Source organism: Rutilus rutilus, assembly GCF_951802725.1.
Source record: "Rutilus rutilus genome assembly, chromosome: 4".
Taxonomy (NCBI): Eukaryota; Metazoa; Chordata; class Actinopteri; order Cypriniformes; family Leuciscidae; genus Rutilus; species Rutilus rutilus.
The window spans coordinates 2,036,133-2,049,118 of record NC_140212.1 but is presented as its reverse complement, the minus strand read 5'-3'; the positions used below and the strand labels follow the sequence as shown (position 1 = coordinate 2,049,118).

At 35.1% G+C, this 12,986-nt stretch overlaps 1 protein-coding gene across 1 annotated transcript; it reads left to right on the top strand.

Annotated features, from left to right (window-relative positions):
• Window positions 1-9,198: 9,198 nt before the first annotated feature.
• Window positions 9,199-12,642, top strand: tmem229a (transmembrane protein 229A). Its single transcript, XM_084407909.1, has one exon. The coding sequence runs from the start codon at window positions 9,442-9,444 to the stop codon at window positions 10,381-10,383; it is 942 nt and encodes a 313-aa protein (XP_084264035.1). The 5' UTR covers window positions 9,199-9,441; the 3' UTR covers window positions 10,384-12,642.
• Window positions 12,643-12,986: the final 344 nt, after the last annotated feature.

The window sequence follows — 12,986 nt, the reverse complement described above, 5'->3', positions numbered from 1 at the left end:
AGCCCGAACCCCGCCCACAACATTTTTTGGTCGGGAAGTTCGGTCTGGACTCGATCCGTTGAGGAGTAATTATGCTCGGGTCCCAGAAGGCCGGGCCAATCAAATTGCCAGGGCGGGCTTTAATCGATGATGGACAGATGATCTGCGGTTACGTAATCACCCACGTCACCAAAGAGCGCTTGATTTGAATTAGTTTACAACAAAGAAGACTGCCGCTGGAGAATTGAGATTTCACGAGTTCACACTTGCAAATAAGTCAGATGGAATAAATGCGTATATTAGATTTCACGAGTTCACACAAATAAGTCAGATGCGTATATGACGTGCTGTCCGAGGAGAGGGCTGTGGGCTCGGTAGCCATACTCCCCCCGGTATTCCTGGTTGTGAGAGAACAAGCCAAGACAAGAGTGAGGATTCGGGGTGGTGGAGGGATGCTGAAAAACTGTCAAGGAGTGTTAGGTAAGTTGACAGAGTGAATATGCTTCCTCATGCTGATATAGGGTAACGGTAGACATGGTATTGTTTGTCCTATGGAGCAGTATCAGACTCACATTCTGACTAGAATATGAGTATGACGAAGTCAGGCTAGTAAAATCTGCCATTTATAATACATACGAGCGAGTCGCTCGAGTGGCGGCAGCCATGTTGCGCCTCCATCTTGAAAATACATTCGCCAAAGAGGGACATACCTGGAAATTCAAGCTTCGCCTTTCGCGTTTCGCTTCGCCTTCGCCTTGTCACTTTCACTCAGTGACACCGTGACGAATGCGAGGGGGAGATTACTTGCGACTGCCGGCAGATTTGAATGCATGTAGCCTACGCTGTAAACATTGCCTTACACTATTAATCTCGTTCAATATACAGAATAACGATAGCACTGATACTTTACTAACATCGTTTGGGATAGCTGGTATTAGCAATGAAATGATTCCAAAATAACGAAAACATAAAACTATTATTCATTTTACATAGAGGTCATAACCTACATGTTAACTGACTAAATAACTAAATGCACTTTGTAATAGTTTTCTAAAGTAACCTCATCACTTGAAGGAACACTCATGTTAATCTTGGAATAATACGGCCACCGTAGGAGTTAAAACGCCCTCGGAATTGAAAGGAACAGAAACTAATATTCACTGGGTAGTCAAATACAATTTCACCGCTAGATGGGGGGAAATATCACACAGTGTAGCTTCAAAGATGCAACATATGACTAGAACAATGCAATCCCAGAATGCATTGCATAGAAGTCAGTGGAAACATTTACAGTAAAAGCAGTGTTTTTTTAAGTATCGCTGAGAAAGTATTATTAAAGTCTAAGTAAATTTTGTTTTGTGTTTTTGTTGTTTTTATTTGTTGTTTTTTTAATATGTCTATATAGTTTGTATACATTTTTTAAGTTTTATATTTTTTATGGTGGTGCATTGCTGCCACATATTATTTTTTCCACTTAAGTATGTCGTAATAACTATATATTATGTCGTTTAAACAATATATTTTCTCTTTAAAACAACCTATTTTCTCGTAATAGTGAGATATGTCGTTCCAACGATATATTTTAATGACATTTAACATAATTTTAATGTCAACATCTCGTTATTACAAGAAAACGTTTTAACGAGAAAATGTAGTTTTAACATGAAAATTTAAATTTTAACGACATAGCATCTCGTTATTACAATAAAATATATAATTTAAACGACATAACAAAAAAATTTTTAACGAGAAAGTCACTTTCATGATATAGCATCTCGTTATTACGAAAGAATTTAGTTTTAACGAGAACGTTTTAATTTGAATGACAGCATCTCGTTATTACGATAAAATCTATAATTTAAATGACAACATCTCGTTATTATGAGAAAAAAAATTTTAGCGAGAAAGTCACTTTCACGATATAGCATCTCGTTATTACGAAAAAATGTATTTTTAACAAGAAAATTTTCATTTTAATGACAGCATCTCGTTATTACGATAAAATCTATCATTTAAATGACATAACATCTCGTTATTATGAGAAAAAAAAATTTACGAGAAAGTCGCTTTCGCGATATAGCATCTCGTATTATGAAAAAAATTTGTTTTAATGAGAAGATTTTAATTTTAATGACAGCATCTCGTTATTACGATAAAATATATAATTTAAATGACATAACATCTCGTTATTATGAGAAAAAAAATGTTACGAGAAAAAGTCGCTTTCGCGATATAGCATCTCGTATTACGAAAAAATAGTTTTAACGAGAAAATTTTAATTTGAATGACATAGCATCTCGTTATTACGATAAAATATATAATTTAAATGACATAACATTTAGTTATTATGAGAAAAAAATCATCGCTGTCATGATATAGCATCTCGTTATTACGAAAAAAATTGTTTTAACGACAAAATGTTTGTTTTAACAAGAACTTTTTTTTTAACGACATAGCATCTCATTACTAAAAAATATATAATTTAAACGACATATCTCGTTATTATGACATAATTAGGTGGAAAAAAAAATGTTATGTGGGAGCAATGCACCACCATAGGTTTTAGTTTTGGTTAACTATAATAACGTTGTCTACGTAGACAGCAAGGCAGCTCACTAGGTTTTGAAACACAAAGAACAATCAGTTTATTTCTCAGTTGTCACTAAGTGGCCATTTCCTGCAGATAATCCAGTTTCTGACGACATCACATCCTGCCCCCGTGACCTCTCAATGTAAACCAACACTAACCATCGATAGTAATGTCCATCTTCAGCTAGTTAAAGCGACTCTATGCCCTTACAGTATTACATGAGTCACTCAGGCTGTCAAACAGAAACGCCAAAAAGCAAACGCCACTGTTTCTATTCCTCAAATTGCAATCAGACTCGAGTTTCACTTGATGAATAACAAAACAAGCAAAAGATTGATTGAAGGACTAGATTATCACAGAGATGTGAGGGTGGAATATTTTAGCTTTTTTTGATCACTCTGAATATGCTAACAACTGCTTAGCGAGTTCAAAGCAAAATTCATCTTAGCTTATATATAATGATACCATTCATTGGGCTCAGAAGGATTTTTTTGGGCTTTTGAAGTCTCTTCTGCTCACTGAAGGTGATGATACACACTGGGCAATGTTGCCGTCAACGTCTATCTGACGTATCCAGATAGAAATGTATTGTCCATTTTCAATGGGAAAGTGCCCAAGCAAAAACATTGCTCAAAAAGTTGCCCCGTGTAAGGTTGCAATTATTTGATCAAAAATCAAGAGTAAAAACAGTAATTTTGTGAAATATTATGTTGGCTTGACAATCAACTTATTGGACTCCCGAACCAAATTCCCATAGACTTTCACTATTTAAGTTATCACAAAGCTTCCTTCATGCGATGTGCTAGCAACATGCTAACGTGTTAAAACATACTAGCAACATGCCAATTCATACTAGCATGATGTTAATTAATCCTAGCAATGTGTTAAAACATGTTAGCATTATGCTAAATCATGGTAGCAATGCATTTAAACATCATGCTCATTCATGTTAGCAATGTGCTAAAACGTGCTAGCAAAGTTTTAAAACACACTAGCAAAGTGTTCAAACATGTTTGCAAATTTGGTAAGACGTACTAATAAGATGCTTATTCATCTTAGCATCTTGATTAAAATGCTTGCAACTTGCTAATTCATGCTAGCATGCTAATTCAATGTATTAAAACATGCTACAAACATGTTAAATCTGAGACATGTTTACAACAGGATCAAACTTACTAGGCTTTGTCAAGCTATAACCATTAGAGTTTCTCCTGATGAACTTACGATTTTAAATAACTGTTTTCTATGTGAATAAAGTAAAATGTAGCCTAATTTGTTCCTGTGATCAAAGCTGAATTTTCAGCATAGTCTTCGGTGTCACATGATCCTTCAGAAATCATTCTAATATGATGATTTGCTGCTCAAGAAACATTTCTGATTATTATTATTCTTGTCAATGTTAATATTTTTGTGGAAAATGTGATTCTTCAACAATAGAAAGTTCAATAGTTCAATAGAAATCTTTTGTTTATCATTATAAATGTCTTTGCTGTCACTAGTTTTAATCCGTTTAATGTGCCCTTGCTGTAGAAATAAATAAATAAAACTTTGAACAGTAGTATATATATCAACCCTCTCATTATAGTGATGAATTTTGCATATGCAAGCACCTTTGTATGCTCTATTTCTAGTGATATTCTACATCCTCTGACAGTTCGTTCTGTATTCTTCCTCTATTAGCAAGCGTTGCTGTTTTGCATGTTTGACAGGTTGTTCTCGCTCAGCTTCGCTCACATGAAACGCGTCCATAGCCTTTCAACCTGACATGCCTTGTTTCCTCCAGTTCAAACACAACAACATTCAACCTATACTGTAGTTTCCACCTCATGGCATCTCATTAAAAAAACAACAACACATGTTTATTATGTCTTATTTCTCACACAAGGCTAATGCACTGTTTAACAAAAGCAGATGAATCTGGATAAAGCAGCGCTTGTGACGCACGTTTAGACCGCTGAGAAAACACAGAGCCTAAACGCATGCTAAAAGATGATCTGGCCTCAGCTGTAAACATGCAAACTGACCGAATGTGAAACTGTGCAGGAGAAGGACTGCGGTCTCCATGGCGATGACCTTGTGCTGCTTTAATGACCTCTGAGATACTGGATGAATTACAGAAGGAGCTTCAGTCCACTCGCGCTCGGCTCTGATCTGTCTAACACGGGTGCCGTGGAAATCATTTAAAACCTCTGTTTTTTTATTGCATTTTAATAAGAACAAGACATAATTTACATACAGGAGTACATATAACCACATGTCAGGGGGAAAGAAAGGGGGGAAAACGAAGAAAGAAAGAGAAAAAAGAAAAATCTTGTACATATTAAACAGCTGTGTAGTTTCCTTGCTTTTAAGTTTTTACATTTGGATATTGTTTCTAAATATATTTTAATATCAATTATTAAAATATATTTTATTTATATATATATACAGTGCAATGCATAAGTTAATACACCCATGCTAAAGTTGACTAAAAAGAGGAATAAAAAATCATATTTTTTGCATAATGCAAATCAAACCAGCTATTAGGCTAACTGAAATAAAACCATGCCAATCTCTAGGTATGGTGAAGGCTATGTGATGATGTGGGGCTATTTTAATTCCAAAGGCCAAGGGAACTTTATCAGGATGCGTATTATCCTGGATCCATGAAGTAACTGGCCTTTAAAAATAAAAATCTGCCTGCCTCTATGGGAATTTAACACAGGGGTGTACTAACTTATGCACCATGTATTTTAAGGAAGAACATTTATTTATTTACGATACATTATTCATTCACAAAGAAAATTGGTGTCCTTAAAGGTTGGATTTTTCCTAATTTTTTTAATTAAGGCATTAAGTTCAATTTCCAAAATATGATTTTTTATTCCTCTTTTTAGTCAACTTTAGCATGGGTGTATTAACTTATGCATTGCACTGTGTGTGTATATATATATATATATATATCAAATATATTTTAATATTCATTGTTCAAAATTTGCCATTTTTTCATTCCATTTGACTATGAATATAGTAAGATCTTAATATAGTAAATCAAATATAAACAAAAGATCTTTATCATCATCAAATGAAAAACATTTTAGCATAACATCAACTTCTTCAAAGTTAACAGGAATCATCGCTTGTGAAACTCCTAAAAAAAGATGATTAATAGTCTCAGGGGAAGTTTTACAAAATATCTTCCATGTTCACTTTAAAACGCTGTACCACAAGTGACTTAATAGGTAAACTTGATGAAAAATGTAATATGTAGGCTACTATTCACTTTATTTGTGATGCAATACTTATGAGGCGTCGCGTCTTCCAAATTTTACTCCAATCAAGACGTTTTTTAAATATAAAATTCCAGTGAGTATAACAGCAAGTCTACACTTAGATTGAAGAAGGGCATTAAAACCTCATTACGGATGCAAGCCTCAGTACGGGAGACCCGTGAAGTGACGGGAATACCTAATAAAACCCAGGAGCTGTAAACAAGAGTGAGTCTCCTCGTGGGACTCTTATTTCTCCTCCCCCTCGTGACCCGACTGACTCTGAACCAGACGCGGAGACTCAAACCAATAAGAGCCGCAAATTGGAGGAAATGGGATCTGAGATTGCATTTTTAGATATCTATTAAAATCGTGCATGGAGTGAGTTCATCTTTTTCACTGACCTGAACAGATGACAACATCAGTCATCTAGACTAGAGCCATGTCTACAATAATAAAAACGTATTTTTTAAAATCAACATCAAATCAATATTGACAGTTCTTATTTTATATGGAATATTACAGTATTTATTATAAACGATGTATCCAAGCACCGCATTATTTGTTTAAATTCATGTTCCTCGTAATCTTGAATCTGAATAACTTCCATCCCTCTATCAGTGACATCATCTCTTCTCTGATGATGTGGGCGGAGCTCAACCTGTCACTCACATGAGATCACCCAATAGCAAACCACAACCGTCCAATCAATTTCCCACAGACAAAATCAAGCCCCGCCCACATTTGTTCTTGTTTGAGAAGCGTTTCACTCGGATATAGGGCACAATAGAGAAGAGCGTACAAGCGGTCATTTGTTAGCCTAATTTTAGCTTTACAAAATAGCTCGTTTATATTGCAAACTGATATTTCTTAACATATTATTTCAATTTATTGTCATAATTATAAATTATCAAGGCTGGAATTAAGTTGCAAAGCATTTAAATCTGCTCCTCTTTTTCTTTAAAGCCCCCCTGTGGTGAAAATCAAGCTTTTAATGTTGTTTATATGGCTATGTGGTGTCTTTAATATGCTTTAAGACAAACCATTGACACCATTGCTGAGTATTTTCTCCTTAAAACTGCAGTGAACCAAAGACAGTCTCAAAAACACAGTTTGGCGTTTCTGACGTCACAAACTACCTTGTAACCAATCAGATCAACGTGTGATCGTCAGCAAGTGGATCTCTGAGCTGAGTGAGTGAGTGGAGGCGTGGCTCATTTGCATATTCATAGAACCGCAAATACTAAACGAGGCAAGGGTGTCGAGTTACATTCAAGATATTTTAAGGCATGACAAAAAAAATTACGTATAAATATGTCATTTTGTTGATCAAAGATGAGTTTTAAGGGATGAAATGATTGACTACAGGGGGACTTTGCAGAAACTACAGGATTAAAAACTGGGGACACGGCCAATTTGAATCGAGATAAACACATAGGAAAGTCTTATTTGGTAGTGATTATAGCGGATAACATTAGTGTAAGTGAACATACACCATCCAAACACCCATTGACTTGCATTAGGAGAAAAAAAAATCTGATAATAGGCTACATTAGTAACGTTTCGGGTGAATTGAGATTTGATAATGGTGAACATTTGATGCTAATCTGAAATGCCGTGGCCATGCTGGGTTAAATTAAAGTGATTTATTATAATGTTCTGAACGATGTCATGCACCAGCATGCTGATAATGTGCCATTCACATTAAATTACTGTTTCTTTCCTAAGGGCAAAGATGCATCATGACTTTATAATGAGTGAAAAACGCGCTTTGCTTCCATCTAGTGTCGCTTTGAAGAAGTGCAGCTAGGCCTGTGAAAATGTACATTTGAGAAATTTGTTTGTAATAAAACAGAATTTCCCTTAAAAAAACATTACAGTTGTCGTATGATATGTATCACAGTTAACAAAAATTACTCAATAGAAATGTAACAATTTTTACACATTTGTGTTGGTTATAGTTGTTTGATTGACAGAGCCAGCAGATGGTCTGTGTGACTTTTATTTTATTTATTTATTTATTTATTTATTTATTTATTTATTTATTTATTTTTGTCTGTGTGACTTCTTATATGGAGCCACTGAAGATCTCTGACCACTTGTTGTTGTCTGTGTACGCTGTGTCTCTCACAGATAACGGGCTGGATGAATTCTCAGAGCTAATCTGTCACCTCCAAACGCAGCAGAGGAGAACCGAGAGCTGAGATGATAACAGTGTGTGTGTGTGTGTGTGTGTGTGTGTGTGTGTGTGTGTGTGTGTGTGTGTGTGTGTGTGTGTGTGTGTGTGTGTGTGTGTGTGATGTTGTTCAGTCATGCAGGAGAGTCAAGAGCTCCAGCCTCACCGTGGCATTTTACTGCTTTAGATTTTACAACAATTACGTAAATATCCTATATGTGGAATCTAAAATAAAGCTTAATCAAGTGGTGTATATTATAATTCTTGTAACACTGTTTCTAATCTGTGTGTTGAATTACACTTTACAATACCAAGCTGATCAATGAGTTTGAGCATAAAGACGTTTTAAGCCCTGAGGAACATGTCCTGATGAGGGAATTGAGTTTTAAGTTGACTAATGTCAAGTCCCAAAGAGAGAGATTACTTTAGAAACCCAAGGGTCGTTTCCATGGTAAGGATAGTAATAAACTGAGAGAGAGAGAGAGATAGTATTATAAAAATAATTTTAATATAATTTATAAAAACTTTCTTAATTCTATCATTTAATAAACTTGTATAAACTAAAAAAAATACAAAATATATAGTTAAATAATATTATAAAAACTAAAATAATATTTAACAATACATTAAAGTTATCATGTAAAATTATTTATAAATAATATATTTATATATAATAAAATTTACTGTAAAAATAACATTTATAAAGTAGCATGAATAAAGTTATATATAATATCTTTCTAAAATAATAAAAATAAAAAAATATATATATAATATAATATCTATTATAATAATATCATATAAAATATAGAAATAATATAGAAATAGAAATCTTTTTCTGCATATAAGTATTACTAAATGATATAAAAATAATTTAAATATAATTTATAACAAAAAATAACGTATAACATCTAAATGTTTTTTAATTATATACATTTATATAAATTTATATTAATTTATATAATTTAATATAGCCTATATTTATAAAATATAAATACAAAATAGAATAAATATTGTCAAATATTATTATAAACAACAAAAAATAATATTTTACAATAAAATAATTCTGATAAGATATAACATAAAAATAACATTTATAAAAACTTTGATACAATTATAAATATAATATTTTTCCTTTATTTTTGAAAAAATAACCAATACAAAAATAAAATAATCAAACAATATAATATAATATAATTAATATAATATAATATAATATAATATAGTGTATTACTTAATACAGCACATTTAGATTAGTACAGCACCACCTGGTGGATGGTGTTATTATGTGTCTGTATTTTCTTCTCTTCTCATTCCGCTCCTTCCAATGATAGAGCAAGAATGCGGTTAGTGAGATTGTGTGCCTTCGCGGGGGTTCAGCGGGTCATCGGCGACTCAAATGACCTATAAACAAAACCCCATCGACATCTGAGAGTGTTTTGAGGAGAGATATGATGATGTCGAGCCCGGGGGCGCGCGACACAGCTCGCGCTTTACCGCAGTGGATGCGCATGTATTTCTACGGGATGCACGGAGTCACACTGGACATCCTTCTGTCCTCCGTGCGCCACTTCCAGGATCACAGCGACCTGCAGCTGCTGGGATTCTCCTCTCCGTACCTGTGCATCGCGCACTCCATCACGCATCTGCTCCTGGAGAAGGTGTACCTGCAGAAGAGATGCTTCCACGGGCGCCCGCTCGTGTTCCACCTCGTCTTCTACCCGTCCCTGTACATCTGCCTGCAGATCTTAATCGGGAATCTGGTGACCTGCACGGAGAACATCAGAGTGGTTTCCATCACGCAGCTCGTTGTGCATTACATGCTCGCTTTATACTTCTCGAACATCTTTCATGAAGGCGTCTTGCATCTGCAGTTTCAGAAAAACGGTGTGTTGTTGAGATCCTCGCGCGCGGACGGGTTACCCGGACTCCTGCGCTTCGTGTTCTTCGGGATGCACGGGTTTCTGGATGAGGTGGTCTTCACCTCTGTGTTTAATCTGTTCGAGAAGGAGGACCGAGTCTTGAAGGGTCACACGTCCCTGTGGTCCTTCTTCATGTATGGAAGCTGCAGCTTCGTGGTGGAGAAGCTTTACCTGCACCTGCACTTCAGGAGAGGATGGAGAACCTGGAAGAGGCTTCCCATCTACATCTGCTTCATCTACGCCTGGGAGTTCTGTTGGGGCTTCGCTCTCAGGCAGTTCGGCGCATGTTCCTGGGATTATTCCCATTATCCCCTTAATTTCATGGGACTGGTGACCTTGCTGTATCTTCCCGGATGGGTTTGTCTGAGTCTGTACCAAGACGTCTTGTCTAATGTTCTGATGAGGGTTGTGTGTGGTGATGGCGAGGAGAAGGACAGATTGCATGCTGGACCAGGAAAAAAAGACATTTGACAGTTTGATGCTTGAGAAAGCTTCTTTTTTTAATTATTATTAATATACAGTAGTCAACATTTGAAGTGGATCAAAAAAGTTAATCAAAGACGAGAACGGGTATTGCTCAAAATTCATGTATAACTTTGATGAAAGGTTTTGATCCAAATGTTGACTACTGTATGTATATATATATAGGGGAGGCCAGGCTATAGTTGTCATTCCAGTGAATATCTAGTTTTGAGAGTCAGTTTCTGTATAGATACACACCATAAAGCCCTTAATCCGTTTAAACGGGGCATGTTGTCACACTGCATGGGGTAAGCTGACACAGTGTGAACCTAACTTCTATCAGGCGATCAATTTAAATAGTCAAATAATTGTGAAAACATCATGAAACCATAAAAATGTGTAAGCTAGCATAGACAAATATAATTAAATATATAGGCTATATATAGTATATTATTAATTTTATAGTAATTCATAATTGTTTTATGTAATAATATTTTATAGTATAATATATATAGTAGGCCTACATTAGTAATTAAAATTAATAATAATACAATTAATTCTTTAAAAATACAACATTTTACATGACAGCTTGCCCTGATAAAAAAATGGGACAACTTTATAAAAAATTATAATGTTTTATTTTTTTGCTTGCAGGACAGAATTATCATATCAATATATATATATATATATATATATATACATATATTTATATATATTAGGGCTGTGAAATCGATTAATCGCATCTAACATAAAAGTTATATATATATGTTTGTGTGTGTGTGTGTGTGTGTGTGTGTGTGTGTGTGTGTGTGTGTGTGTGTGTGTGTGTGTGTGTGCAGACAAATGCACACATTCATATATATAATATATAAATATAAAAATAATAATATATACACACAAACTTTTATGTAAGATGCGATTAATCGATCTGACAGCATGAGTTGTTGTTCTGAGACGCATGAGTTGTTGAAGTTTCTCGATTCTCCCCACTCTATTTGAATGTCATTTAATTTTTAAATGTCATATGATATAATTTTTAAATGTTATATTAAAAAATCACCTTAATTGCCATTTGAAATCTCAGAAAAGCCCAGGATGTGCACACAAGGACAGAAACACACAGGTATAAATCGCTGGTTCTCAGGGGGACACTTGTACCAGCGAGACAGAGAAACCCTCAGAGAAACGTTTCCTCAGAGAAACAAGCGTAGCTGCATTAGCAGCCTTAATCCACCTTATGAACTGCCATTACACACACACACACACACAGCAGGATTTCACAAATTACTACTTGGCTTTGATGGTTATTGAATATTGGACGTGTGTATGATGTGTTTTACTGCATGATGGGATTCCTGAGGACGGTCTCCTCGTAACTGCACGCGTCAGGAGTTTTTGCATGTCGAGAGTTTTTGCAAACCGTAGCAAAAGTGATTGTGAGAGATAAACTGTGACTCCTTTAGCTTTAAACAAGACGAGAGCAACCGAGTGCCTTCATGTGAACACTTTTAGGCAGCTGGACTTCTGTAATCGAGACACTTTAGAAGAATTACATCCAAACGGAAACAAGTTCAGGCTTATCTCAGTGATCTCAAGACGTTGAGATGAAGACGATATGAGGAAGAAAGAAAACACACAGTTTATAGAGACCTCTATGGCAGCTAAAGCCGGGCGTTTATTAACAAAAATGCTGAGACTTTATTAAACATATGAGCACCGTACACTGTGAATAACTACTGTGATCCCGTCGTTTTGGGATTGATGACTGAATTTATCCGTATATATCTTGTGTTTTGCTCTTTGTGGAAAAAGATTCAAAGATAAACTGCCAAAGCTTAGAATATCTTCAGCCTCAAAACTCTGTGACTTTAGCAACTTTTTAGAAAAAAAAGAAAACAAAAACATCCTGTGAGAGGAATAGACAAGCGTTCTATGATTATAAGATTATTAAAATATTTCTCCTTCATGCATGTGGTCACTTGTTGATGTGAAGACTCTCGGCAGCTGCTCAAATGTACTGTTTTGTACTTTTAAGAGAAAAGAAAATAACACTTTGTATAATTCCAGGAATGAGATGGTGATTATTATCATTTTCATGTCTGTCTGTGTAATTGGCACTATCATTTTATGAATGTTAGTCTGAGTCTAGAATGATAGAAATCATTTAATGCACTTTTTTAAATTATTATTATTGTAGCACATCTTCATGGTTTCAGTTCCGTCTCTATGCACTCATTACACTGATCAAATTAAAGAGATGAAATATGACGTATGGTGTGTTTGATGTGTTGTCGCAGGAGAGATTTGGCTGTTACTGAAGGGACTTGAAAACTTTCCATTTCTGACGTCAACAAACAAAACAGCCACTGTGTGTGATTCTCGTCCCCTGAGACTCAACAACACACAACTGTAAGAGATGATCAACTCAGTGGTTGTGATTGCGTCTGTGTTCTGACCGAATGTCTCAATTTGTAAAGGGAATTGCTTGTTGCAATTTCAGACCTTAATGTGTTCATCTTTCTTTAGTGTGTAATGTTGCGGTTTGAGCATGAAAAAGTGAGTTATTCTCTATATCAGTGTCAGTGTTTCTGAACTCCCTGAAACGCCTCCAT

Excerpts from the sequence above, each read along its gene's own strand:
- tmem229a (XM_084407909.1), top strand. The coding sequence starts at position 9,442 with ATGATGATGTCGAGCCCGGGGGCGCGCGACACAGCTCGCGCTTTACCG.